The following is a 27915-nucleotide window of genomic DNA, read 5'->3' on the forward strand; positions in this document are numbered from 1 at the left end:
GAACACAGTTCACTTGATTCAGTTGCGAGAAAACGTGTTAGGTTACTGAGAGTCAATTAGTTAATCATTTGACATGATTAAAACACACCGTGTCTCGTTACACTCATAACCGTGAGACAGGCCAGTTATGGGAAGAAATTATTAGTCAATTTCTTTACTGGGGAGGATGTTTTAAGTGGTTTGTTTCGACTTACAGAATAACTATTCTAAACCCTTTAAAATTAATGTCTCCTTAAGGTATAAAAGGCAACAGAACTTGAGGACAATCCGTAAAGGAACCAGGATGACTGAGGATACAGAATAGTTAACCATTAGTCACCGTAGTGGAAGAAACATTTTCACTGACACTGAGGTGAATGAAATAATGTTTTAGTATGTGCCACACTGAAACCAAAATATTAGTTTATTTCTGTAAATGCACCGAAAAATGCTCGGAAATCTAACTCTTGACGGGCGAGTTTGTCTCTTCGGCTACTTAGTGGTGAATTATACACACTTCTGAAATCGCCAATCAGCGTGCACGAAAAGAACTATGGGGTATATACAAATAAAACTGGTTACCAACAACGCACTTATGAGGTAAGGTCAAGTTTAAGTTCGAGCCAAGAGCTACACAAAGCGCTGGGGTCAACTCAAGTCCCCACTACATGCAGCGGCTGGGAGAATTGCCCCTCTTCCTGGAGTCGTGGGGCAAAAGACGAAGGTCCCATGGATTTGACACGCAACACTTTTTAAGAACAAAACAACAAAAATATGTTTGGGGCCCAGTCCAGAGTAATTTTAGCCCAAGAACATAAACTGTGTTACCATTACATCAGAGGATAAAATCCTCTCGAACAGTTCTTATTACTTTGTTGAGCTTGAGAAAATAAATACGGAAAAAACTGGAATAATCACCACAATGCCAAGATACAGCATTACAACAATTTACCGCTCGTGTCTTGGACACTAAGAGGGACATAGTTGACTCTCTTTCCAGCATTCAACTATATTCGATTCGTTCATGGGTCTTCAACATGATAATCTCTCAGTAGCAGACGCTGATATCTACTTTCGTTTGAGCTTTATTCTTGTAACTAATTGCGAAATAGTACAGGATCTAGATTAACATAAACCTTGACTGTTACGAAGAAAATCGAGGAAAGGCAGCTTGGAGGGTAAACAACACCCGCTCGTTCGATGAAATTCTATTTATTCTTATTATTTGACTGTTCAAGAGCAAACTAAAGGTAACCACTGGGGTTAACTGATTAAGATCCTCACATAAGATTTCGCATCCACCAGCAACAGTGTTAGATCCTTTATGTTTTCCACACGTCAGCTCCACGTGTCTTCTTCACTGCCTTGAACCCTTTGCTAAACGGAAGTACCTGATGCTTTTTAATCGTTTGCAGTGCACCAGCGGTGTTCCCTAAAGAGACAACAAAACGGTGTCATTCAGCCGCGCGCTCTTTAAGGTATTCCGAGGAGTCTGGGGCTGCTCTTTGAAACTCAAGAAGTGACAGCCGATCACAGTTACTACAATCAATTTGAACGGTTTCGTCACTTCTCTCAAGAGCTCTAATTTTATCGACGCAATAACGATTCTCATCAGTTAATTAGCCATACGAAGATCGCAAGTTAGCGCAGCTCTTACTGACTTACCTGCATCAGTATATTACTTTAATTTAACAGAAGCGTAAGCCAGATGTGAAGGCTTTAAAGTTTTTTTATTTCTTTGCGACTTCCCGATGTGTTGTGTATCCTGATAAGGATGCAAGCGTATCTGAAAGAGCGCTGCGGTCGGCTTGAAAATATTGACAATAGAAAGTAAAGAAAACACACACTCACCGCTTTGAAGCTCTATGTATACGGCCAATAAAACAACGCGTGCAGAGAAGTCTTTAGAATAACCGAGAGAACAAGCCTACAGAAGAAACAAAGCTGTGGTGATCCTCGAGATTTTCAACAAAATAACAATGAAAGGACAAAAAATCAACCACTTTGCCTAAGGTTTAAGATGAACTTACGTTTTTGCCTGAGGAGAGGCGGGACGGGGGAAACTAAGGGACAAGGTGAGAGGGAGGGAGGGGGTGGAGAGAGGAAGATAAGGTGTAGACCTCCCTGTCCACAACCACATAACTGGACACACAACCAGCTTGATAAACTCACAAGGATTTGCATCTTTTTCTCTTCTCTCCCAGGTTCTCCTTACACTCAAGGCACAATGAATAAGACGTATCTCGACATCACAGCTCACGAAGACCAAGTTATTCCCTTTTTAGGTTTCTCGTTTCGTATACAATACTAAGCATTTCCATGAGCTTAAACAGTTGAGGCTGACTGCAATATATGACTTACTGAAAGGCTATAATGCTTAGTCTTTTTGGCACAGACTTGCATGTGAAACTAACTAGTTGCACTCGACGCCTTTGAGTGTATTCATCTTTAATGCTTGGCTACCTTTTGTTAAGGGAACTCTTGGTAAAACTTTGTTTTATAGTTTGTATGAATTACCTGTTGTAAGCACTTCCGTGCCTTATCAAACTCGCTCCGTAAACTGTACACCCCGGCTAGATTAACAAGGAACGAGGAACGGGCTTCATTTAATGTCTCTGGAAAAGTCATCTTCTCACAGGCTGTTGAATAAACAGACGAGGAAAGGTAAAATTATTTGAAGGCCTAAAATGAAAAAACGACGCCAAAGGAGTTTGAACAAACTAAGCGAGCGCGCGCGAGCTAAAATATCCTAGCTAATAGTATCCTCGTTTAGCCCGCTTTCACTCCACGACCTCACTCTCAAAGTATCTTCATCCAACCAAAAATTTATATGGGTACTACTAGAATGTCAAGGAAACTAAACCATTCACTGAGTGGTAAACAGCAAATAGACTTGCATCTCAGTGAACTTAACAGTTGGGGCTAACTGCCATATATGACTTACTGAAGAAGACGCAATATTCCCCGTTGCTTCATCCCCTTATTAACCATCAGTGACAAGATATTAGGGCCTGGTTGTTCAAAGGGCGAGTAACACTATCTAACGCAGAAATGGCTGTCCAGTTACTGCCAAAAACGTGCTGTGCTATCTGTTAGATAGAGATTTATCTAATGGAGAACGTCATCCACCCCTCGAACATCCGGGGTCAGGCCGATAACTGATAGTAGTAATCGCGGGTATTTATGGAAAGGGATTTTTCTTACCGCGAGGCTTGGTCGTTTCCTTTTCCTTATCAACATTCTCCCCTGATCCAACTGCGAAAGAAAATGGAAATATGACGGCCGAAAAACATGGCAAACAACACAAATTTCAGCAAAATGAAACTGAATACCATGGAAAAAATATTGAACACTCGGATCAATGTCAGTCCCTAAGCAACTGCGCACGTACCCCTCCCCTAACCCAACAATAGTCAACTGATAACAAGTTAAGGTTAATGTTGGGTAAGGAGGGGGGGGGGATGGATCCGCAGTTGCTAATACGCTCACATTGATCCCGAAACTCCTCCAAAGTACAACCAAACTTTGTATATCAAGTGATGAGGCAAAATACCTTCCGCAGTAGTACTGGCCGGAATGATGTTAATGTTGTTGATATTATCAGGTGACAAATGCATTATAGCTTCCGGTAAACGATTCAGTTTGATCAGAGCTTCGGCAGCGTACAAATGGCCGAGAAACCTTTAATAAGGGAGAAGACAATCAAACAAATAGCATCTTTAATTAATGAAGATCTAGGTAAAAGGAAAGAAAATCTTTCTGTGATGGTTATCATAATAACTATGTTACATTTCCACTTACTTGAGTGCTCCTACAAGATTAGATTGTGAGAGAAGTTTCTGCGCATGAACTAAGGCCATCACATTGTCACCCAGTCCCAGCGCGACATAAGAACTGCACGCTAGAATGGAGCACCTGTAATGACACGAAACATTATCAATCAACATCTGCAGAAAGCACCAAAGGAATTGAGCCATGTTGTTTATTAGCAAGGGACTTGGAACGAAAATTTAAACCAACTCGATCAAAAATTTAGCCCTTTTTTTTTTTTTTTTTTTGCAGTTGTCTAGTTTGGGTGCCGATTTTTTTTTTAACGCTTCGCCGACGGTGACTACCTTTTTCTCGAATCACATTCAAATTTAACAATCTGTATGTTTCGCGTTTCAAATCAATCGAACCCAATCGATATCGGGCATTCGTATTCCGTCCACAACTTGTTAAAAACATGTATAATAAGAATTCTAAACACGTGACCCCATTAGCAACCGCTGTTCGGGAAATGAGCCAAAGCTCTGGAACGGTATTGGAGCCTACCCAAACAGGAATAACATAGATAAAGGAATACCAATAAGTTTATTTCGATCATCTTTTGCCAGTAATAAGAACATTCCCCGAAACATAACACTGTCTTACTCTTTTTTATATTTTACAGATCAATTCCCAAGCAAAATATGCTCAAGTTAAAACACCTGTTTTGGTGTCTAAACCCAATGACAGACACGGACTGCTTCATGCTGCTGCTAATGTGCAGACTTACCTCAAGTGTGGAAGCTCACGAAGTTTTACCGGTGGCCCGGGGGGAGCTGGGATACTTGTCTCACTCTGAATTGAGGAGGACCGACTTAAGCCACCACTGTCACTGCAACATGACACAATTATGTAAATACAAATATTTGAACTGATTCGCAAGGCAGTAAACATGACGGTAACAAAAACTGTTCCCAAAGTATCATGGCAGAGTTATTGGCAAAAGGACATATGTCTTTCAGTCTTGTCACGAACTTGGGACGATGTAAAATTAGAGTCCCCATGAAGAATCGAACCTCAGACCATTGAATTCTGCTCACCGATGCTCCACCACTGAGCCACAGAGACCCTGCAGTGAGCTGATTCACCACTAAGTCTACATGTGACACAAGTCCTACATACCTTGAAACGTCCGTTTCCTGGCCAAGTGAATCCTCCTCTTTTACTGCCTGATTCTCCTGCACACTCTCTGATTCATGGACTTGTGTCACCTCCGCACTTTTTAACAGCATCAGAGCATTTTGAAGACACAAAGACGCAAATGCTAGAGTACATGCTGGCATTGCAGCAGACTGACCTCTGTTTTCTCTGTAAAGGAAATACAACATGGAAGGCAATGTTTGTTCCTGCACCTTGCCTGACTTGTTTACATGCAGTTTTCACGAAGAATGAGGTCAAAGGAGGTGAATGATAGCTAAGTTGTTTCGATGCCCCAACCGTTAAGTGGCTCCTTTGACATCTACTGTTTTAAAATTCAAAAGAGAGAGAGCGTTCTTCTTTTCCAATTTTCAAACTAGGAAAAAAAAAAACTAAAATCTTCGTCATAATTCTTGAAACATTCCCCCTTGTCAATTTTTGTAAAAGAAGAAATTGGAGGGCTCAAAAAATAGATTAACACTTATCTTAGAGAAGGGAGTGGAGTGTTTACGGAAATTAGAATAGGGATGTGGACTTAAATAAACTAAACTGCTACTGTTTCACTTACTCAGTACCGCACTGTTTGTCAGTTTGAGGGGTAAGGACGATCTTACGGTGAGGACCTGAACCCACAACATCCTGAACAACATCGCTCTTCTTGATGCACTGTTGTCTAAAGTCGTCCGACTGTGCAATGAGAAAAAAATAAATCATAGAATATGTATATATATATATATATATACGTATACGTATACGTATACGTATACGTATACGTATACGTATACGTATATGTATATGTATATGTATATGTATATAGCACTGTTCCACCCTACGGGTCTTAAACTTAAATTAAAATTTATAAGGTCGAAAATGATGGTAAACTGTGTTCAATTAGTCATCATTATCCCATGGCACCTTGGAAAAAAGATAGAGGTTAACTTGTGTAAAAAAAAAACCAAACAAACAAACAACCAAAAAGATAAATACAGAAAGGGGTGCGATGCAAGGAAATTTCGAGCTCATTCTCTCTGGGACAAGTGCGTTCAGTTGCCTTTAAAACACTAACTTTAAGCCTCTAACCATTTTGTAAGCTCTGCCATGAGAACGCGACTAACTCCTGAAAGATAGCACCAGCAGCTGAATACAATTCCCTATCTAAAAAGCGGTTTAAAATTAAAATATTATTTCTTATCCAAATGACGGAGTAAATATATGAAGTCTTGGGCTGGTGGTAACAAAATATGTAACCTACCAACTGGAAGGCTACAATACAGCACTCGGCAAGTCGAAGCCACAGTCGAGGATTTGTGTGGTATATTTGTACAGCTTCAACCAGGCAATCAAAAGCAACAACGGGTCGGCCAGAAAACAGCAGTTGAATTCCCAAATTATAGAGGATCTCGTGACGGCGGCTAACACCAAGGGTCACTAAGGTGCGGCTGGAGACAGGGGCATCTACAGAGGTAATAGTTTTATACGAACAATGTTCACGTACATTTCCTGCCTATAAACTATCCATCCTCTCCAGCGACCCCCCCCCACCCCACCCCCCATACAGCAGCACGGATCATTCAGAAGAAATTGGCTTCTACGTTCCAATAAAAACCTCGTTAAAATAGTATTCTTTACAAAAATACCAAACTATGTATACGACTTTTTGACTGACGAAGAAAGGTGACTGAACTGTTTACACTACAACAGTATATTCGATTACCGTAAAAACCACTTCTCCCAGACTTATAACAAGGAAATAAACACGGAGAAATAAACATACTTTTGTCAACAGGAGGAAGCGCGGAAAGGGCTTTGTTATTTTCCTGTAAAGACTTTCTGAAGTAGAGTGCAGCCAAGTTGTACTTGTGCATTTGGAAGTGAATACATCCCAAGTTGTTGTAATACATTGTGCTCACTGACTGGCCTCGATCCGTCAGATCGTTCGGTTTAGGAGCACTATTGAGCAGCTTGATGGATTTCCGAAAATTCTGACGCAGGAATTCAAAGTTGCTTTTGAGGAAAAGTCCTTCAGGTGTCTACGGAAAGAATGTTGTCATTGAGAACTCTATTAAATGCAGGAGGTTGTATATTTTGTTTAGTGCAAGGTACAATGTATGACTCTGACCCACCTAACCACCGAATCAGCTTGATCATATTCCTTCAAGCATTTTCGTACTCAATAGATTCGTCTACGAGCGTGACAGATTAATCATCGGCTGATACTGAGGAATATCGTTGTAATATTCCCCAAGAGATATTCTCCAATTATCAAAACTTTGGTACGACACGATGATAGGCGATTCTGCACTGTCATAACGGCCAAGTAATAAGAGGGGTACCCCACCTAGTGCATAAATCGCAAGAAATGAAAAGTTGATTCACATTTGTGACAACCTTTCAGGCTCTATCATGCCGTTCTCCTTCCTTTGCAAGGCTGTTTTAGTAGATGCGCAATGAGAACCGAAAGTGCTTACCATATTGTTCGCGTTAAGTACTGTCTTTATTTCGCGTTTGCAGGCTTTCATTGATTTTAGCAGGATATTCAGACGAGCTTTATGCTGCAAGAAAAATCATAATTTAACTTTTGAGTGAATGAACAAGTGGAATCAGACATACTTTCAATCCTTCAGTCTGTGTGATACGTTTTGGTACCTGATGTATGTGCAGTTTTAGTGACTCGTCAACTTCCTTAATGGGTTGTGGTCCAGTTTGACTTCCAGGTCCAAGTTGAACTTGCAAACCACCTTGAATCATTTGAGACTTAAACAAAAATGAACAGCACATTGAGGATGATGTCTATGAATGTAATATTTTGCTAATTGTGACTAACAGCCAACTGTCTGCGCGTCGGAACATCCTACAATGCATAGAGAACCTTTATTTTGGTACGCAAACTTACCGACAGATCTCCCACAGATAACTGACTGTCAGTCATAGTCAGCCGACAGAGTTTTTAGTGAGTTGTTTTTCACAGTTACCGAATATAAGAACACTTTTAACGTAATGTCTAATCCTACGTTTTATTTAACAAAACAACAACGCAACATGACTAAGAACAATTCAGTTTACTCGCAAAAATGGGAATACTGAAAATTGTGATCCAAAAAATGAAGCAATTGTAGTGTATCGTTATGAATTCTATTCACTATAGATCTCTTTATTCTTTTCTATTCTAGTTATAGAAAATTTTTCAAACATACCTGATGGCATCTAAGCAAATTTTTCACCTTACCATTTATCACCTCTGACATAAAGTACAGAATTAAAGTAGAAATAGTACTTCTAAACTGTGCAAAAACAACTACACGCACCCTATGATAAATGGGAATAAGTTTCCAAAGAAACTTTGGTGCTGCGTCCGTGGGAGAGTATAACAGGGTAATTTAATATTATCAACTGAGTTGATAACGTAAGTTAGCCACCGTAAAGAATTTCAAAGCGTTTCGAGCATTAGCCCTTTGTCATTCGCTCTGACGAAGGACAAACACTCAAAACGTCAGCTTTGGAACTCTTTACGGTGGCCAATTTTCGTAATCAACTCAGTTGATAATACCAAACTATCCAACATACAACATACAACATACATGTATGACAGCTTTAGTTATCATTTACACAGGTTGTACCTCAACTGGTTTATTTGAACCAAACACCACAGCTTCCAACACTGACAGAACATTGTGAGCTTTATCAGCCTAATAAAATAATAAATATGAAAGAAAATTTTCGTTTAAAGAATTAACTATAATGTTATCACTTACTGCCGTAGATGAAAACATGTAAAATATTGAAATTTTTCAGATATACATAATTTGGAAATGAAATCTTAAGCCTTCTAGGGTTGTTTGTGCAACATCTACAATTCATCTCACTGTTTACCTCTTGTAGTACCTCGGTATATCTCCTTAGTTTTTTTTTCTCATGAATCTTACATTTGTCAGCCTTTCATACCCTTACATAAGTATTTATACTTTCCACACTGTTTTTTTTACATTTCCTATGTAGCTCTAACAGGGATAATTTGTTTGACAATCAGAAGCTTCTTAACCCTTTAACCTTTTAACTCCTGTTAGTGACCAAGACAGAATTTCTCCATACAACATTTATACAATATCATGTAAACAAGTGATGAGAATTAAGAAAAGTATCAGTTATAGGATTACTAATTGATCCGGTACCAAATTCTCCAAACAAACATAATGATACTTGTTTGGCAGACAGTAAGGAGAATTACAAGTGAGATCTTGGGAGTTAAAGGATTAAACGGTACGAGTGACTTGCATCAAATTTCTCCTTACAATATCACCCCTGAATCACATGTTAAGATCATGAGAATAAAGGAAATGATCACCAACGAAAAAAGCTTTTGATTGGTAAACAAATTCTCCTTGTTAGCACCTAAGGAAATATATAAAGAGCTGTCTAGAGAATATACATACTGATTTTAGGGTGTAAAGGGTTAAATTGATGATCATTGTCTTTATTCTCATGACTTTTATATTTGATTCAATGGTGATTCTGTGAGAAAGAGTCAGAGGCAAATTACTCTTAGAGATTAAAGAACTGCAATGCTGAGGGAGTGGGCCTGGCAAACTTTGTCTCGGTGATAAAGTATTTTTTTTCTCTTTGGCTGTACATGTACAATGTTGGTTTGTATATAACTGTACATGTAAAGATATCATGACATATCTTAATGGAACAAGTATCACCAAATAGCTAAAAAAAAGATCTATACCTCCCTTTCTCTTGAGAAAGGTAAGCTTTCAGGCATGAAAGAAAGCTACATGTAACAGATGAATCAAGCCCCTACCAGAAAACTAACCTTTAACAGCATGAGAACTACATTATTACAATCAAGACATATTACCTTGTAGAGTGTCAAGTAAATTTCACTGAGCAGGAAGCAAATTTTGTATCCAAGAGATTCCTCTGTGGAACAAGAAATACCAAAATACTGTAATGGAAACATCAGATTTTCCATGTAACCTGTTTACTAGCAAGATCTACAATGTACATGTAAATGCAAACACCCACAATATTTCCCACACACTTCCTATAATTTTAGCTCTCACAGTTTGTTGTCAAACCAAACAATGTTCCAATTTGCTACTTGTATCTCTTCTCATCACCTTTTGCTTGAGAAAGTATTGATCTTGTAAGAAGAAATTCCTTTTTGATCACTTCTGGGAGTGAAAAGATTAGTCAAAACAAAAAATTATGCTATGTTATCAAGCATCAAATCCCAAAGGAACATATAACTTCTGAGTTAATTCTATTACATGTTGACTTTTGCATAACATTTACTGATTTAAAATGCAATAATTGTAATTGCAATCAATATATTCACCAGTGAAATAATTTAGATACAAATTTTAAATACCTAGGGGTTCAACAATCTTAAACAGCCTCTCAAGAATTTGCAATGCTTTTGTGTACTGTCGTAACTGAAACAAGATAAATTCACAAATTAATTGTTTACTCTCAATAAAGACAGAAAATATTCTGATCAACAGTTGGCTCATATATTCCTTCACCTTACATACAAAAATACTCTCTTTGTTTAAAGTTGGCTTACTTTGAATCCAAGCTTAAAAAAAGAAAGTACAGTATTAGCTCTGCAGACTCACATGAAAGTAAATAACAGACTCGTTGTATAACAGGTGAGCTGTGTCAATGTCATCTAACTCTTCTCCAGTTTCACCACTCTCTTTCTCGATCTAGAAAATTAAAGTCATTAACATATACAATAAATACAGCTGTAGAAAATTCAGCCTCCTTGACACCCCAACCCCTCCCCTGTTAGGATTTATTATTTTTGTAACATTTTTGTAATTACATCAATCAAGATGGCTGATATGATCTAAGCTTGGTTTCAATGATTATAAGAGTCTGAAGTAATATTTCTTGGCTATAAGATATGGTTTCAGATATTGCATGTACTTGTGGAAAATTATAAAGACATAAATATAGTGGAAATTTGAACTCTTAAGGCTGGTTTTCATTTCAGAGTTGCAGTTGTAATCAGAATCAAAGAGCATACAATCTAGTGAAAATCAAACTGAAAAAATTGGAAGAAAAATGTTGATGCCACTTATGACTTTGTCACTTAGCAACCAGTGAAAACTGGTATGTAGGAGTTGTAAGTCATTGAATAGCCTAAGAACTCCCAATGTGATTGGCTGAATCTGCCACTTCTGTTTGGGGCTTGGATATTCTGGTTTTCACTGGATCATAAGTGTTACAGTCGTAAGCAGAATCGGAAGAAAATGAAAATGATCTGATACTTCCAACTCCTATTCCATCCAGCTTTTAAGCATGATTTTCAATTTTCACCAGATTGAAGGTTTTCTTACGACTCCAACTTGGACTTAAACTCCATTGCCAGAAAAAATCAGCCTTTAGTTACACATGTATTATATAATTATAATGCCAACAAATTAAGTACAAGTACTTTGCACAGTTTGAAATAAACAAAAAAATAACCATAAACACCATAGATAACCCTTACATCTTGATCACTGGGGACTTCAAGAACTCATGCAATACTCACTTGTCTTCTTATCTGTAGTAAGTTACAGGCAAATTCCTCACTTCCTCTGCAGCTTGAGTGGTAAAATTGTGCCACTAGTTTGTTATGCTGAACCTTTGGATCATTTTTCCTTAACTCTGCAAGCTTGTTCAATGACATCAAACATCTGAAAAACAAAAGCAAAACTTATTTCTTCATATGGCATAAAACAAGGGTTGTGACATTAAAACATGCATACAATTGCAGTCGACTTTGGATTCATAAATAGATTCTATACTTTACACACACAAAAAACATTCAAAATTCAATGCAGATGGTTGTATAGAATTAAGTCTTGAGTTACTTTGATGCCACATTAACTTCTTCCTCTGTTTCACAAGATGATACAGGATAATTTTGAAGAAGGATTTAACAGTCTGTCAGTGGTCATGTAGGCCTTTTCTTTTCTCCATGCACCCCTTAAATTCCTGTGCATCTGAAGAAAACTTTCAAAGGGGTCCTATATCTTGCCTTCCACACAGAATATATTGTCCATTTCCTTTTTAACACGAGCTTTGCATAAACCATTGAAACCAAGATTTATTTTCACCTCACCTTTTAATATATTTCATACCTGTCATATTGTTTACTTTCAAATTCAACATGAGCATTGTTTGCAAGTTCCCTCTCAGCATCTGTCACACCAACTCTGGGAACAGGCTCCAGTAGACTGTCTATTGTGTTATCCAATGGCACCTCTGACATCTTTTTTAAGAGAGTGATATAAAAAATTGTATGAAATGCAGTGAGACTTGACATTTACAGAAATTGGGCAAGCATAATTACACTGCAATGTGGAGCCAGACAACATTATTTCATAGAAATTTCAAAGAAGCACATGAACAGTAACTGTGAGGTGAGTCAAAACTTTTACGATCAGCTTGGAAAGGTGATTCGTCCAAATCCAGGGGAAAAATTTGGAACAAAATTTGTCAGGCAAAATGAATTTGTGCATTAAATATGATTCCAATTATTGGATATCATTTAGCTTATTCAAATTCAAATTTAAGCGTTTGGTTACAAACAATTATTAGACCTCAAAAGTCATGTCACCAAATCAAGAGGGAGATATTTGCAAAATACACTGTACTTCAAGTGACCATAGTTAGGCTAACCGAAGCGAATCAGCGTCGAATCATAGTGCAACCTGAAGAACTGATAATTTAACCATACATCAACTTTTGCGTGTAAAATGATATTTTTGAAGCTGACCCATAAGGTAATCGACAAGGAATCGGTAGAGGTAATCAATCGGACCAGAGATCAATTTCTTATCGCAGGAACTATGTCGATAAAAATTTTACTGAGCTCTACAGCTTATTAGACTTTAGCTCAGTCGGAAGATCTTCATACAAATTTATAGCCTACCTTTATGACAGCAATCTCCGATCAATTTGAATCCAATAACTAAACAAGTACCCGTAGCTCAAACGTGTGGTGACTAATGGTGACTAAAGCGGCCAGTAAAGGCTCAAGAGTTAAGAATCTTATAGGTCAGCGGCGCGTTAGAAAATGGTGGGATTGTTGTGTTAACAGGAATAGCATGCATAGCAAGCGTGTACTCGTAAGATACATGCGGTTTTCCATACGAAATACTTTACAGGGTTTCGTCTAAACTTACCCTTTCACGTTTCAGCTCGAGGCGACTACCTGTGAGGTTTATATGAAATATGAAAAGTAATTCAATTTGAATTTTTTTAAAATGGCATTAGTTTGCCATCGGAACAAAAGATACACAGTACTCGTCTCCCTGGCAAAAAAACCAACATTTGAGAAACTAAAACAGGCTCCCAAGACTTCCCTTCCCTTCCGAGTACCTACAGACTATCTCTCACCACCACGATTATTATTATCATTTTTTTTTTTTTTTTTTTTTTTTTTTTGCAGCCTAGTCAAAGACATCTAAGAATATTGAAACTCCACTATTTTTAAAAACGGGAATCACCTACAAACAAACAGAATAACCAGCTTCACTTATCAAAATAAAAGAGAGTCGGATTATCTAACCGTACCGACTGTTCAAGTTGTCAGCTAAACCTATCGTGCGCACAAAAAGCAATTAGTAGCTTACGCGTAACAATGGTAGTGCACTAAGATCCCTATCCCTCACCACCACGATTATTATTATCATTTTTTTTTGTTTTTTTTGTTTTTTTGTAGCCTAGTCAAAGACATCTAAGAATATTGAAACTCCACTATTTTTAAAAACGGGAATCACATACAAACAAACACAATAACCAGCTTCACTTATCAAAATAAAAGAGAGTCGGATTATCTAACCGTACCGACTGATCAAGTCGTCAGCTAAACCTATCGTGCGCACAAAAAGCAATTGGTAACTTACGCGTAACAATGGTGGTGCACTAAGATCCCTATCTCTCACCACCACGATTATTATTATCATTTTTTGTTTTTGTTTTTTTTTTTTTGCAGCCTAGTCAAAGACATCTAAGAATATTGAAACTCCACTATTTTTAAAAACCGGAATCACATACAAACAAACACAATAACCAGCTTCACTTATCAAAATAAAAGAGAGTCGAATTATCTAACCGTACCGACTGTTCAAGTTGTCAGCTAAACCTATCGCGCGCACAAAAAGCAATCGGTAGCTTACGCGTAACAATGGTAGTGCACTAAGATCCCTTTTGAGTGCTTGTTGACACGCCTACCCTCAGTATCTGGCCACTAATATCTTGAATCGAGGCCATCATCAAGTTAAATGCAATCTCTTCAAATTACATTTTGAAAATTCTGTTCCTTCCCCATTATAATACTTGTAGCCTAAGGGATATGAAATATTCAACAGTTGTAAAGATATCTTAAAATGTTCTTGTGTACATTAAAAATTATGGCCATGAAGTCGTCCGCTCAAATATTCCTAGACAGTATTCTTTAATAATAAAAAGGCGTAAGGGCTTTTATTCAAAATGATTTTAATGTTTTTTGCTTTTCTTTCATTCAGGAAGGTGAAGAAAAATTAGGAAACCAGCCAGACAGTAATACCATCTCATACGCAAGCTCGCTCTGAATAACTTAACATCATGGGGATATTCCAAGATTTACTCATTGTTTAAGATATAGACATCGTAATCGTCGAAGCAAAGAAAATGATCCCACGCATTTAGCTCTTCACAAAATGTCTATTTCACCAATACCCCACGATCACTTTTCTGTTGCTAATTTTGCATACATTTTTTTTTCATAATTTAAGTTAAGTTTAATTTCAAGTTGGCGGTCAGCACTTGCCATCAATTTCTCTTTGAATTAAATATATATTCTTGATTTAAGATCTGTAGTAGTTAAAAGTCATAATCGTTGCTAAAGGAAAACAATTCAAATGCATGACTGTCTCTACTAAAGAATATACGTGTACACCGAATGCAACACTGGTCAACGCTGTTTCGAATTAATCTCCAAAAGGTTTCACCGCTGTTTTTTCATCGGTCTCGTTCAGATCTATATCTGTCAGAAGCTTTTTCTGAATTATCTTCAAATTATCATCAAAATCCGTTTCCAGTGTTGTCGATGTTTCTAGCATGCTTGATACCCTGGTTAGCTTCTCTAACGCCTTGTCGAACTCAAGGATACCGTCAGAGTTGTATTTTCGCAAAGGAGGCTTGCAAAACTGTTCTCCATTGAAATTGTCTGCCCACTGAACCGACTTCTTCTTTACCGGCGTGGAATCTTGCTTTACGTGGTTGCTATCCTTGTCTTTCAAAGCACTTGATGCACTCTGAGATCGCCGTCTCCTGACCGTTGAAGGTCGAAAGCGCATCATTTTAAACTAGATGCAATTCATCGCTTCTACTTCTATGACGAGCCAAAGGTTCTTGTTTGCATCGTCGATACTGATGCCAAAGTCATTATTTCAAAAAGAGACACCATTGGCCACTGTGACAGTTTAGATATCACATGAGCTGATTAGCCTCAGGACTTGTCAGACAAAATATTGACAGAAGCCTGTAACTTTTATCGACAAAATAAGACTCCAATGATCTTATTTCCTCGCCTAAGGCGAAGCGCCACAACACATGTTAATAATCTAAAGCTGCTTTTATACTTTTTAAAGTGTTCATCGTGAACATAAATACCTGCATTTGGATGCCAACAATACTGTAATAACGTCAAAGAATTATTCAGTTGTCTCGTGCCTAATTCTTTTCATTAAAAAGCTTCATCTGTCGTTTATAATACGTTAGCGGCTTTATTATGACGTGTCAATATCACAATTTCAGTTATTATAGGGGTTCGCAGTAGGAAAGATGGCTGTTTTAATTAATCGCAAACTGCCATCTTGAAATTTAGAACCACTAACATTAAACTGCATAGGAAATTCATACCGGCTCCGAAATAAATATTTTATTTCGCTCTTATTTTGTAGGCGGCCAAGTAAACGTGGCTTTAAATTTAAATAATTTTCGATGTTTGCATAAATTTTAGAAAAGAAAATTCCTTAAATCATTCAAAATGATTTATAAAACTTGAAACAATTTAAAACCATCATTTCTCCGATACTTTGAGCGATTTGAAATTTTCCGAACTTCATGATATTTTTTAGAACATTATTCCTTTTACTCTGGAACATATTGTTCCTTTTGATAAGTTCAAATCGATCGACATTTTGGCAAAGTGTGCAGTGCCATCTTGAAAGCTTAAGTAATACATTTTTAATGAGAAATCCGACTAACATCGGAATATTAACTCAATCACACAACTTTAGGGTTCTTTTCATATTCGGTAGTTTACAGCTAAATCTAATTTTTCAGTGGGCAGTATAATTTAAGACGTATAATTTCGTCTGAGTGAACGAGAAACTGCATCATAAGTTTAAAAAAACCCTAACTTGTCGAAGTTTGATTTCCACAGATTGGTAACAATTCAAAATAAAAAAGAGACTAGTATTTGCATAAAACTAATTATTTATTCTCATTAGACATTTCAGTTTTTGCGCAGATATATTTCATAAGTTGATCTTTTCAATATGTTTTTTAATTATCTTGTTTGTCTGAACTCGTGATCGGGAAGTTTTTTTTAGTTAGCGCTCCACCTGCAGCCCTCCGAGGCTTCATTTTTTGTGTGGTTATGAAATGCAAAAAAGAGAGATCAAGCAGGCACTAAAAATGTTTATAAGGAAAATTCTTCGTCGCAAAGGTGTATAGAAGGTTGATCAAAAAATAATCAGGCAGTAAGCCTGTAAACTGGTGAAATTAATACAACAATAATGACTATAATTGAGGAGCGAGTCTTCGAAATGCGAAAAAGTCGAATTTATCTTCATTCGCAACAATCAATGTACACACTCTTTTATTTTGGCTGCCGAGCTGTCTTATTTGCATCAAACTTGGCTAATGCGAACATCGCATAAGATTATCCATTAACCCTTTAAATCCCAGAAGTGATTGACTTGTAACTTCTCCCTATAGAATCCAGACACAATCCAGAAAATAAGTTGTGAGAATACTCAAATTTATCAGGTAGAGCTGTCATCTTGATCTAACACTAAATTCTCATAAATAATTTAGAGGAAAAGTTTAGCAGCTAGTGGGGAGAGCTTACAACCAGATTTTGGGAGTTTAGTGGTTAAAAACCTTAAGCTGCTTTGACATTAGCCTTGTGTTACTTCGTACGTAGTAGATTCTTTTAGGATAAATTTTTAAAGCTACTAGAACAAGGAGTCGTCGACAACATTCGTAGCGTTTGTTTTGATTAAGTTGTTGAACAAGAATTTAACTTGAAGCCTTCGCAGTTTTACTCAGCAAGTATGCTTGTCAAGTTTTCTCCGTTCACAAAGTGTTCTTTTCCATTAACTGACACACTGTTTTGGACGAGCGGAAGTCTTAATGAAAAGCTTGTCAGTTCCATTTTCAAATTTCCATTGCTTCTGAAACCTCATACATATTCATATGAATAACTTTATGTAATTTGGTTCAAACTGTTTAGTGTTCCGGTATAAAAGTAAACGAATGTTAGTTCATGATAATGGAAGATTTTCAGCATAGGGGCAATTGTTAGCTTGTAGGTTGTCACTCAAAAGTTTCCAGGGTTTCATAAATTGTGCAGGATTTCAGAGGTTGTCGCACTGGGTGCTTTGCGTAATAAGAGGTTGTTGGTTATGTCCAATAAGTTATCAAACGTTTTGATTCTCATTTGGCTAACTTTAAGAGTATTTTACACCTCAGTTAAAGCATATTATTAACAAAATCTCAGTAGACGGGTTTCCGAGTTAAGATTTATTTACAAAACACACTTCAGCGTACTCACTTCTAAATGAAAACGGTAACAAGTAAGATCCTCTATTTAAACTCGATAAGAGGAAAGCATCACTTGCTTGAGGGTTCGATACACTACTAATAAAGGATTAATAAGATTATTCTTATATCAATGGTAAAAGAACAGACGTGGTAGAATGCACTTATCATAGCGGAATGAATTAAAATCTTTTGTAAAACGTGATGCCTTTAAAAATTTGCGACCAAAACAGACGCACGCGTTCAAAAATGAATCTTAAGTAAGATTTTGAACAAAGGCGTAGGGGCTAAGCATCGAATGACCTTGCTTTATATGAAAATGCAAAGGTTCTCTGCTTCGAGCCCCTACGTATGACCTCTGTCCCACTGAACTCTACGATATACGTGTGGCTGCTTTTTTTACTAAGAATATTTATACCAAGAACTCTGACAAACCGGCTTTGATCGAAAAGATTTGAAGAGAAAGTCGACGATTCATGCAGCAGAGACAAGTAAGTCTACTGAATTTGATAAGCATTGTTTGTGGCTTATGGATGAGTACGGCGGGCAAATCTATGAAACTAATCACTCCAACATAAGATAACAAGGTGAAAATTCTCGATTGCAAGGCGGAAAGTTAGACCATTTTAACATCACTAAGTGACGCCCGTGACTGGCATTCGGGACATCTGAGTCGCAAGTCTATCTTCATGGCTGATTATCTCTGTCAAATTCTGTGTCAAATCCTGGCTTAAGCGTTATTCCTTTCTTCTGGTTAGATATTTCAGTCGGGAATGACGGAGATAGAAAAGGGATCTAAAGAATCATCCGTGTGAAGATAGCCAGGTTTACAATTGCATATACTAAGGAAAATATAAAACATTTTCTCTTATTTTGTCGTTCTTTGATTAAGCTTCAAATTTTTAAAACTAAAATAGGTCTATTGTCCGTGGTAAGAATCTCCCACTGTTATGAGGTGTCATAGTCGTGCTTCAAAACTGGAGTCGTATGCTCTCACAGGGAGTAGTTCGTTTCCGTTAAGCATGCGCAGTTACGATGAGAATAGAGACCTAGGAAAACAAGAGAAAATGGTATTATAATGAACCATATCGGGTGACCATGTTATAGTGTAGTGAGTAAAAGAGCGGGATCCTATTTGTAAACCCAAATTTCCTTTTTCGTTTTTTCAGCCACGTATCATACATTTGCAACCCCAAAAACAATACCGCTGCTTTTAGTCGGTACATGTAATCACTAGAGACTTTCCTCTCGATGACATCTTTTTTAAGTAAATATTCTTAGTTTTTATTACATTTCTGCTACTTACTTCATCAATGATGCGAGTCCCAGTACAGTGATTAAAGCGAAACTTGGCAAATCCTGCAAACCTTGATTCAAAAATGAAAACCTATTAGAATATGGTCGTAAATTCAATCACATTTCTGTGAGAACCTACATTTATGACGGAGAAATGGGGCGAATGAAAGCAAAGATGTCAGATGACAACACCATTAAAAACATTTTTCTTTTTATCATATCAAAACGAATAGATTTCATGTTTCCCTGGGTCTATGCAGTAATAGATCACAGAAGACGCCAAAATGTGGTAAAAACATAAGCGACACACTTGACTGCGCCTCATGTGCCTTTTCTCTTCTGTTCTTACATATTTTTACGTCATCTTTGGTCTATTACCGAACAAATGTGCGGCAACACGGAATCTATTTGTTAAATATCAATTTCAAGACCTTACCTTTACTGCATTCGCATTGAGCTTTAGACTCCCCTGGACAATATCCTTTATCTTCCTTCTCTGAGGTGTCAAAACCGTGACATTTGTCGGAAGGTGTGCATACTCTCTCTACAGTCATTTCCCCGCCTTGTCCATTACAGCAGACTCTTTCGCACTCTCCAGATTTGGGCTTTACTTCAATGACAACTCCTACAAGAAAATCAAAACCAAAATTTCGTAAGGTGAGAATAGTTATCTTAATATGTACATTGATTAGGCTCTCCATCAGTAGGGATAACGAAAAAGGGGAGCGAGCCAAAAACGCCTGCATGAGCCTCGCCGAGTGCCGTTTGGTCTCTGTTCTCTGAGAACCTGGAAAACGCCAGCAAAAGCTTCCAAAAAAACTCATCGATCACTTATTCTAAGCTTAAAATTAAACTAATAGATAAGCATATGAAAAAACCTCTTATTTTCTTAATAGATCGGTCTCTAAGGACCTTATTATTCTCAAAGAGAGCCCGATTTGTGATACTGTTTTAATTTTTTCCCCTAGGGATGAGAGGATAGACCTCTTTAGCACCATCCGCATCAATGAAACTTCTCTTTCTCACATTACAGATCTCTGAGGCGTATAATTGATTTCTTGGTTGCTACTGCAGATGATACGGTCTGAAATGCAAAAAGCTTTTACACGACGTCCATTGCGGTCTGCTTTCATTACTATATAAATTTCACTTCCAGCCGGAGAGCCATTCGTAAAATTTGCGCGTCAAATAAGAAGAGGAAAAGCTTTCCTTTGGTGGTTTTACTTGTTTCACTTGTTCCAAAAGAATCTTCTGACAGCCAAATTGGACTCGGCCTATGGCCTCGTACAATTTTGGCTGTCCTCACCTAATTTTCACCTAATTATTTCCAAATGGAACAGCATGTATTCCTTTTACATATAAAACTTTTTAAAAACTATACCACCGAAACCAAGGAAGCGAGCTAAAAGTTTCAAAACGTTTTTCCTGAGAAGTTTATCTGTTAGTGTCGACTCTGTGTATTACTGGAACCGTGACTCATTTCAGACATCTCGAAATTGAACCATGGAATTAAAATATTAATTTTACCTTTTACATACGGTTTAAAGAAGTACCTTGAAACTCGAAAGTGGATACCGTGTTCTCTGCTTTTATATCATTGCCGAAAACGCCTTGTTGAAGTCCATTCTCAAATACTTTTTCGATCGTTAAGTTAGAGGGTCCTCCAACGTAAAATGACAGCATATATGTCCCTTGAAACATAGAGTCGCAGATAACGTTTTTAGCTTCCACTCCACCGAGTCTGAATCCTGCACTATTATATAGTTTGAGAAGCTGTAGATTGGAAAAACGCGTGAGTAATTATGGCTAAGAACTTAAGGATTCGTGTTTTGGGCATCTGCATTTGGTGATGATAAAACTTAATTCAATCATCCTGCATTGTTATAGATTTTTTTTAAAGATAAATCAGTGAATTGATGAAAGACAGTACATTTCAAAATATATATACACTCGATTGCAAAACGTTCTCACCTAAAAAGTAACGAAACCAACGGCTTTATGGGAAATGTTCGCATTTAGATACATAGTCAGCGATTCATACAGGCAATTGACGATCAGCTTATGCCATGTTTATCATGGTTGAGCCACAAATCCCACACCTTTTTAATGACTATTGAAAAGGTATACCACCCATACATTTCGCGACAATAAAATCTTAAAAGATTTATCTTTATGGCAAATCAGAATAACCAGAACAGAAACACCTCGCGCGCAAGGGGACACGAGAAACGTGTCTTCATCGAGAACTCATGTATATTTCTTATTGATAAAGGGGGTAAATTTCTAAAGAAACTGTGGTACTGCGTCGGTGGGAGAGTATAGAGGTAATTTAGTGTTAAAAACTGACTTGAAAGCGTAAATTGGTCACCGTAGCTTTTTTACCCTTTATGGTGGCCAATTTACGTTTTCAACTCAGTTGTTAACACTAACTTACCTGCTATATTTCTTATTGTCTATTAAAAAGGCATATTGAGGCATATTTAAGTGTCGTTTCGGATAAGAGCTGCCACGACATGATGATAAATCCTTTCTAATAAAAGTAACCAAGCTCTCTACTTACAGCAGTTATTATGGTCGCGTTTAAAGTGACCGAGATCGCGCCAGAACAATCAATTGTGATTTTCAGGCTCAGTGATACTGATGCACCTGAATAAAAGAAAGGCTCACTTTAGTATTTATACTCGTTTGGTAAGCATGATAACGTCATTGTGTTGACTCAGTTTCTTTTAGATTGTGTTTTCTTGCAGGATTGGGGTAACATTTCTTCAGATCTGGAATGATGGAAATTAATAGCTACCGTATTCTCCGTTTTTGCCAGCGCGAAACTCTGGGGCATAAAATTAAATTCAGCTCTCGATATAATTTGGGATAAATTAAGTTGATCTTCCTTCAACAACTTCTAACGTTAAGGGTTATTAAATTATTGGAATCAGAGCGTCAGCTCAATTCTGATGAAACGAGGCATCTTAAAAACAGCTTAATTTCCCCCAAATAATTATTCTAATAGTAAACCGCCAAAATCTGTTTGTGAAATCCGATGGTAGCTTTTGAAAAATCCGTCATGGCGCCTAGGTAAGTGACGCCGTCAACTTAACCTTGATGATCGACTTTTTATTACAATTTCCCACCCTTAGTCACAACGGTTCCCCAAGAATCTGATTGTTTCACTCGCCTGGTCTTTTGTCCACATAAACACTGGTTGTAGGTGGTGCTGTTTGCGTGCTTGTCGGAGATACTTCTCTTCCATCTACTGCCGATGTAGTTTCTCCTCCTCCAACTGCTGAGGTTGCTGCCTCACTTGTTCCAACTGCTGAGGTTGTTGCCCCACCTCCTCCAACTGTTGAGGCTGTTACCCCTCCTCCAATTCCTGTCGTAGTAGCTGCAATAACACTCATTGCCGCAGTGTTGGTTACTGCTCCTCCGGCTGCTCCAGTGGTAGTTACATCTCCTCCGGTTACTGCTGAACTGGTAACTTCACTTCCGACCACTGCCGAGGTAGTTGCCTCTCCTCCGGCTACTGTAGTGGCTGTTTCTTCTCCTGCTACATTTCCAGTTGTAGTTACTTCTCCCACGACCACTCCTGTATTAGTCACATCGCCGCTGGATACTGCCGAAGTAGTTACTCCTCCTCCTACTGAAGTGGTAGTTACTCCTCCTCCTACTGAAGTGATAGTTACTCCTCCTCCTACTGAAGTGGTAGTTACTCCTCCTCCTCCAGCTGCTGAAGTGGTAGTTACTCCTCCTCCAGCTGCTGAAGTGGTAACTACTTCTCCACTCTCTGTGGTGGCACTTACCCCTCCACCAGTTGTACTAGTAGTTATTTCTCCTGCAACTGTGGGTGTAACTGCTGCAGTGGTGGTTTCTCCACCTCCACTCGTTACGGCTGGGCTCGGTGTGACCGAGGCTGTTGTAGCAGAATCTGAAGTTAAAGTATAGAGATCAACGTCAGGAAGGCTATAAAGTTAAGAATGTCGAAATTTCGGACACGGCAGACACATGTAATAAGTCAAAAGGCATATTGTAGTTGCCAATGTGTATAGAGTGAAAGTTTAAGAGATTTGTCGGCTGAACTAATAAAGAAAGTAAAACTAAGGTATTTAAGATAAATAACAGTGCGTCAATGCACCTTGTGATGGATCCGAATTTTCACTCAGCTTGACACAACCACCACACAATTACACGACTTTGATACTTGTCTCTTTTGGTTGGTTTTTTTCGAAAATTTAGCATTTGTTTAAGTTAATGGAAGTGCAGGCGTATTTGAGATTATTGTACTAATACTAATAAAAAATTTTTCCCCTCCTTGATGATAAAAAAGTCTGATTGCAAAAATAGTTCAAAGACTAAGGCTCGGGGAAAATTTTCGTATGTAGCATGGGGTTACGCTGAAATTTAATTATTAGCTGAACAAGAGCAGAAGAGCTTTTCTGATGATTTTGGGTAACTTGGGCAGCCATGAGGTTAGCTTCGGAGGTCAAAAAAACCATCGAATATCCTAAGCTGTCTTGCTTGTCTTCAGAAAATTTGCATAAATAAAGTTTTAATGATTCAGAAAGTAAACAATATTAATTTTTGTTTATTTACCTTCACTCGATGTGGTTTGGCTCGGTGCGATCGTTGTTGTTGTAGCAGAATCTGAAGTTAAAGTATAGAGATCAACGTCAGGAAGGCTATGAAGTTAAGAATATCGAAACTGCGGACACGGCAGAAGCATATAATAAGTTAAAAGGCATATTGTAGTTGCCAATGTGTATAGAGTAAAAGTTTAAGAGATTTGTCGGCTGAACTAATAGGGAAAGTAAAATAAGGTATTTAAGATAAATAACAGCGCGTCAATGCACCTTTTGATGGATTCGAATTTTCACTCGGCTTGGCACAGCACCACACAAATTACACGACTTTGATACTTGTCTCTTTTCTCTTTTGTTTGTTTTTTTTCGAAAATTTAGCATTTGTTTAAGTTAATGGAAGTACAGGCGTATTTGAGATTATTCTACTAATACTAATAACAAATTTGTTCCCCTCCTTGATGATAACAAAGTCTGATTGCAAAAATAGTTCATAGACAAAGGCTCGGGGAAAAATGTTCGTATGTAGCATGGGGTTACGCTGAAATTTAATTATTAGCTGAACAAGCGCAGAAGAGCTTTTCTGATGATTTCGGGTAACTTAGGCAGCCATGAGGCTAACTTCGGAGGTCGAGCAAACCATCAAATATCCTGAACTATCTTGCTTGCCTTCAAAAAATTTGCATAAATAAAGTTTTAATGATTCAGGAATTAAACAATATTAACTTTTGTCTATTCAGCGCGGAGAAATATCAGTGGAGTATTTAGTTTCCATTTCTTTTTTGTAATCATGCTTACATTAACCATAGTTAGCAGAAACGTGCAGAGTTGTTGTAAAACTCTTCTAAAAAAACAAAAAAATGTTTGGTTCATGAAAATCTTCTTTCGCAACCAGTAGTGGGTCATTGAAAATTCTCGGAGAGGGGTCTTTAAGACCAGAGGTTTTGAAGAAAAGTGTGGAGCAAAACTGGAATTTTTAGAAGGGTACTCAAAGAAATAAAGCCTCCATCCCTCCGTGAAATAAGTATGAATACTTTTTGTAACACACAATATTAGACAAAAACGTTACTAACTGTATCTTAATTGTTACATTAACTGCTATTCTAATATATATGAAGAATACATGTGAAGAAAATCACTGTGCCATGCAAAAAAAAAAACGAATAACTGTGACATTCACGTCAATCAACAGGGTGGCTTGTATTTAACAGCTGTCCACTTTCAACTTCTCACAAATGTGAATGAAGAAGTGGAAAGTCTTGGAAAACCTACTAAATTTTTTGATCTTTTTGAGACAGAGAAACATTCTGTCAATAAAAATGATGAACAGGACCACAGAAACAAGGTTTTAAAAAGTCAAATTCATGGGTGATCCTCTCAGTAAGTAAGTTCTTATTCAGTGTCGTTGTTTGTGTTGGATCAAGAGGGACTGGGAATGGGTCACCTTGTATCGTCATTATCAATTGAGGATGAATTTGCATTGTAATTATTGGCCTTCCCACTTGTGACAGGTGCAACTTCATAACAAATACACTTCTGCTAACGCTTTTGCATTTGTTTTTTCTGGTTTTGCTGCTCCAGTTGAAAGGAAGCATTGATCTCTACTGTAGTGCGTTTGACTGTGGATTTATCGAAATCTTTTTGTTATAGTTGTTCCTTTTGTTACAAACAAGATTTATGTCTACGTGGACGTTTGAAATATCAAGACAAAGGAAATTATTTTAAGGCTTTTGATTTTGTTTGCTTGATAACATTTTCTGCTAAATAGGTCTGGGTTTATTTGATTCTAAATAATGACGTTTTTTGAAAAAAAGGCGTATCCTTTTGACTGGCTATTATTTTTTAACCTTGAGGGGAAATAAAGATTCAAAAACAGTACCTATCAAAGAAGGGCCTTCCATTTCCTTTTCCTATTTTTTATTTGGGTTTTGGTTACTGTTGCGTTTGCTGAGTGAAAGTATTCTTTTCTCTCTCATTTGACTGTAAAATCAGGAAACAGAGACCTTCAACGTCTTTCCTAAGACTAGGGGATTAATAATCTTCGTAAGGTTTGGCGGTTCAGCTAATGTACACGCGTTTTTCTGAGGCTTTGACAGCGATGACCTTTAAAGTTGGATAACGTGACCTAGAATGATTTAATTCATCGAACCGGCCGGCTAGAATACATTTCATACGCAATGATCTTCAACATTCCGCTCTTTGTCCTCAATTTTTTGTTATCATATTCTCCATTTAAAAAGAAAGCGAAATTGTGTTAGAATAACAGTTAAGTGAATGGGCGGGATGTTACTCAGAGGGCGATATTGGACACACGCGAAGTTATTGATACATATCGGTCAATGATCGATTCTCGGATGATTATTAAAAATAAATCCTGAATATCTTTTTTCGCTAATCACTGCTCTATTTTTCTGAAACGGCCTCTTTTTTAATGAAATACCTATTTGATAACCAACAAGTGCATCGAAAATGGTCACGATTTTAAGTATTTTGTTTCCTTGGTTACCTTGAAATAAACACCTATTCTGCCATCGTTGTTAGGGAAAAATTACCTTTAATTCAGCAAGGAGAAACCAGCAGGAAATTTCCTTCCTGCGTGAGCAAGAAAAACTACTTGGTTATGTTTTTGTCAACTCAGAATATTCAATATAAATATGCTCAGAAAATATCTGCATTACGTAATTTTGGAAAAAAGAGAGCGGGTATCCGTGTTTTCAATCTTCTTTGTTTGCAGAAACACCGGCTTTTCTGAGACATGCATTTGTATAGTCAGTCTACAGTCTTACTCTGGTCAAAATTATAAATTCAATAGCGATGCAGTAACGATCATACGAAAGCAAGCTTTTTTAAATGCGGTTTAAAGCGAGTTATCCGCGCTTAAAATTTGGGAAATCTGTAGAGGGTTAGTTTTAGGTAACTTGCAACGAACGATGCGATCAACGTTAACCTGGAGTATTATTAAAAGACCTGGAAGTATCATGACCATCATTACTAACAAAGCTGTGGAGAACTTGCAAACTTTTCATAGAACAACACAATGGCTTCTGAATGCAAATCAAGTCCTCTGTACAAGTAACTTCAAAGATATACCAAGTTATAAGTGCAAGTAAGTTACAAGTAGTTGTGGGCACGAAGTCTCTCCACAACTTAAAGGAAAGGATGAGAAACATCTTAAGGATGTGCCTTGAAGATACGTTCTACGTATACCACCGCGCACGCACCCATTATATCGTTTTTTTTCTATGGGCGACGAATTTAAGGTTAAAATCACTATGATGAAAAAAAGTGAACTCTTACCTCGACAAAATAGACAGCCCTGAAAGATCATTACGGTCAATATGAATGCGACCTTCGCCATCGTTTAGTGTAACGTTATCAGCGGGGACGTCTTTTGCAACAACTTTTAACCAGTTATACTCGGAATGTTACTAAAGAGAAGAAGGCACCAGATAAACAAAAGTAATTCCGGTGAATATGGTGAAAATTAGGGAAAAAATTCCCGCGATCTTTATACAGGTAGATTGGGTGTTTCACTCACGCACGTTTGAATAAAAAGTGAAGGGCAAAGGTGGTTCACTTGCTTCTTTAATTTTGTCGAGCACGTCACAATTACCATAGCAACGTCAACAAACACCAGCTGCACATTATCCTCATTATTTCCTTTTTTATCACTTGGCCATGTTTTGGTATAAGAAAGTAAAGTAGATGAAAACATTATCTAAAATTATTGTCCTTCACAAACACCGTTCTTGCACTATGTTTTCGTCTGCGGTTGTGGAGAAACAACAAATTGATTTTTCGGGTCAACACACCTCATCGAATACCTCATGGATCAAGTCAATCCATGCAAAAAAGCAAAAAAGCTATGTAAATTTTATTTTTTAAAAAAGACAGACTGGCCAACATCGTAACAGTTCTGCTAAGAATCAACGAAGCGCAACATCTTTGTAATTATGTGCGTAAATTACATCTTTGTAATTACGTGCGTAAAAAATAAACGCACTCAATTGTTTTAAGTTCGGCTGAACTCACGCAATAAAAACTCACGGAAACTTGTATTATCTATCAATTCTAAAACAATCAACGCACAGTTTAAACCTTATTTTAAACAAGAGATAGAAGTTTACAGAAAAAAGTTCTTGTTATTTGTCTGCTGTTTACTGGCACCCTGCTATTTCTTATTGACGAAGTTGATGGATCATGCAACGACTTCAAATCCGCGCGAGGGGTTCATCAATGTAATGTTTATTATTCGCTGTAAAGCCCCTTTTAATCTTTGTACAATTAACTGTGCAATAAAATCTTAAAGTTCAAGAGA

General features: G+C 37.5%; 2 protein-coding genes across 3 annotated transcripts; both read right to left on the reverse strand.

Annotated features, from left to right (window-relative positions):
* Window positions 1–1046: 1046 nt before the first annotated feature.
* On the reverse strand, window positions 1047–12988 carry LOC113681791 (CCR4-NOT transcription complex subunit 10). The gene is made up of 20 exons (XM_027198911.2): window positions 12851–12988; window positions 12057–12187; window positions 11465–11609; window positions 10542–10631; window positions 10295–10358; window positions 9782–9843; window positions 8541–8609; window positions 7570–7677; window positions 7392–7475; window positions 6698–6953; window positions 6176–6378; window positions 5492–5610; window positions 4909–5094; window positions 4517–4618; window positions 3781–3894; window positions 3533–3660; window positions 3184–3234; window positions 2497–2618; window positions 1831–1906; window positions 1047–1411 (listed from the first exon to the last, which is right to left on the reverse strand). Exons 2-20 carry the CDS (start codon window positions 12185–12187, stop codon window positions 1302–1304), a joined length of 2220 nt encoding a protein of 739 aa, XP_027054712.2. The 5' UTR covers window positions 12851–12988; the 3' UTR covers window positions 1047–1301.
* A 4712-nt stretch (window positions 12989–17700) lies between these two features.
* On the reverse strand, window positions 17701–27443 carry LOC113681784 (uncharacterized). Of its 2 annotated transcripts, XM_089200254.1 has the most exons (8): window positions 26895–27181; window positions 23614–23664; window positions 22202–22948; window positions 21590–21675; window positions 20583–20802; window positions 19466–19654; window positions 19040–19100; window positions 17701–18782 (listed from the first exon to the last, which is right to left on the reverse strand). In XM_089200254.1, the coding sequence occupies exons 1-8, from the start codon at window positions 26953–26955 to the stop codon at window positions 18764–18766; spliced, it is 1434 nt and encodes a 477-aa protein (XP_089056380.1). In that variant the 5' UTR covers window positions 26956–27181; the 3' UTR covers window positions 17701–18763. The 2 variants fall into 2 exon arrangements, with proteins under 2 accessions (XP_089056380.1, XP_089056381.1); XM_089200255.1 differs by lacking the exon at window positions 23614–23664 and having other exon boundaries at window positions 26895–27443.
* Window positions 27444–27915: the final 472 nt, after the last annotated feature.

Source organism: Pocillopora damicornis, chromosome 3 (assembly GCF_964200805.1).
Source record: "Pocillopora damicornis chromosome 3, jaPocDami1.2, whole genome shotgun sequence".
Classification (NCBI taxonomy): Eukaryota; Metazoa; Cnidaria; class Anthozoa; order Scleractinia; family Pocilloporidae; genus Pocillopora; species Pocillopora damicornis.

Bases quoted from the DNA above. Each gene is read 5' to 3' on its own strand.
- LOC113681791 (XM_027198911.2), bottom strand. From the start codon at position 12,187: ATGTCAGAGGTGCCATTGGATAACACAATAGACAGTCTACTGGAGCCT. The intron at 10,632-11,464 runs GTGAGTATTGCA...TTAATTTTCTAG, and splicing joins TACTACAGATAAGAAGACAA to ATCGAGAAAGAGAGTGGTGA. The intron at 5,611-6,175 runs GTAGGTTACATA...CTCATTGCACAG, and splicing joins GTATTGTAGCCTTCCAGTTG to TCGGACGACTTTAGACAACA.
- LOC113681784 (XM_089200254.1), bottom strand. From the start codon at position 26,955: ATGGCGAAGGTCGCATTCATATTGACCGTAATGATCTTTCAGGGCTGT. The intron at 19,655-20,582 runs GTACTTCTTTAA...ATTTTCTTGTAG, and splicing joins ATCCACTTTCGAGTTTCAAG to GAGTTGTCATTGAAGTAAAG. The intron at 19,101-19,465 runs GTAAGGTCTTGA...TTTTGAATCAAG, and splicing joins TCAATGCGAATGCAGTAAAG to GTTTGCAGGATTTGCCAAGT.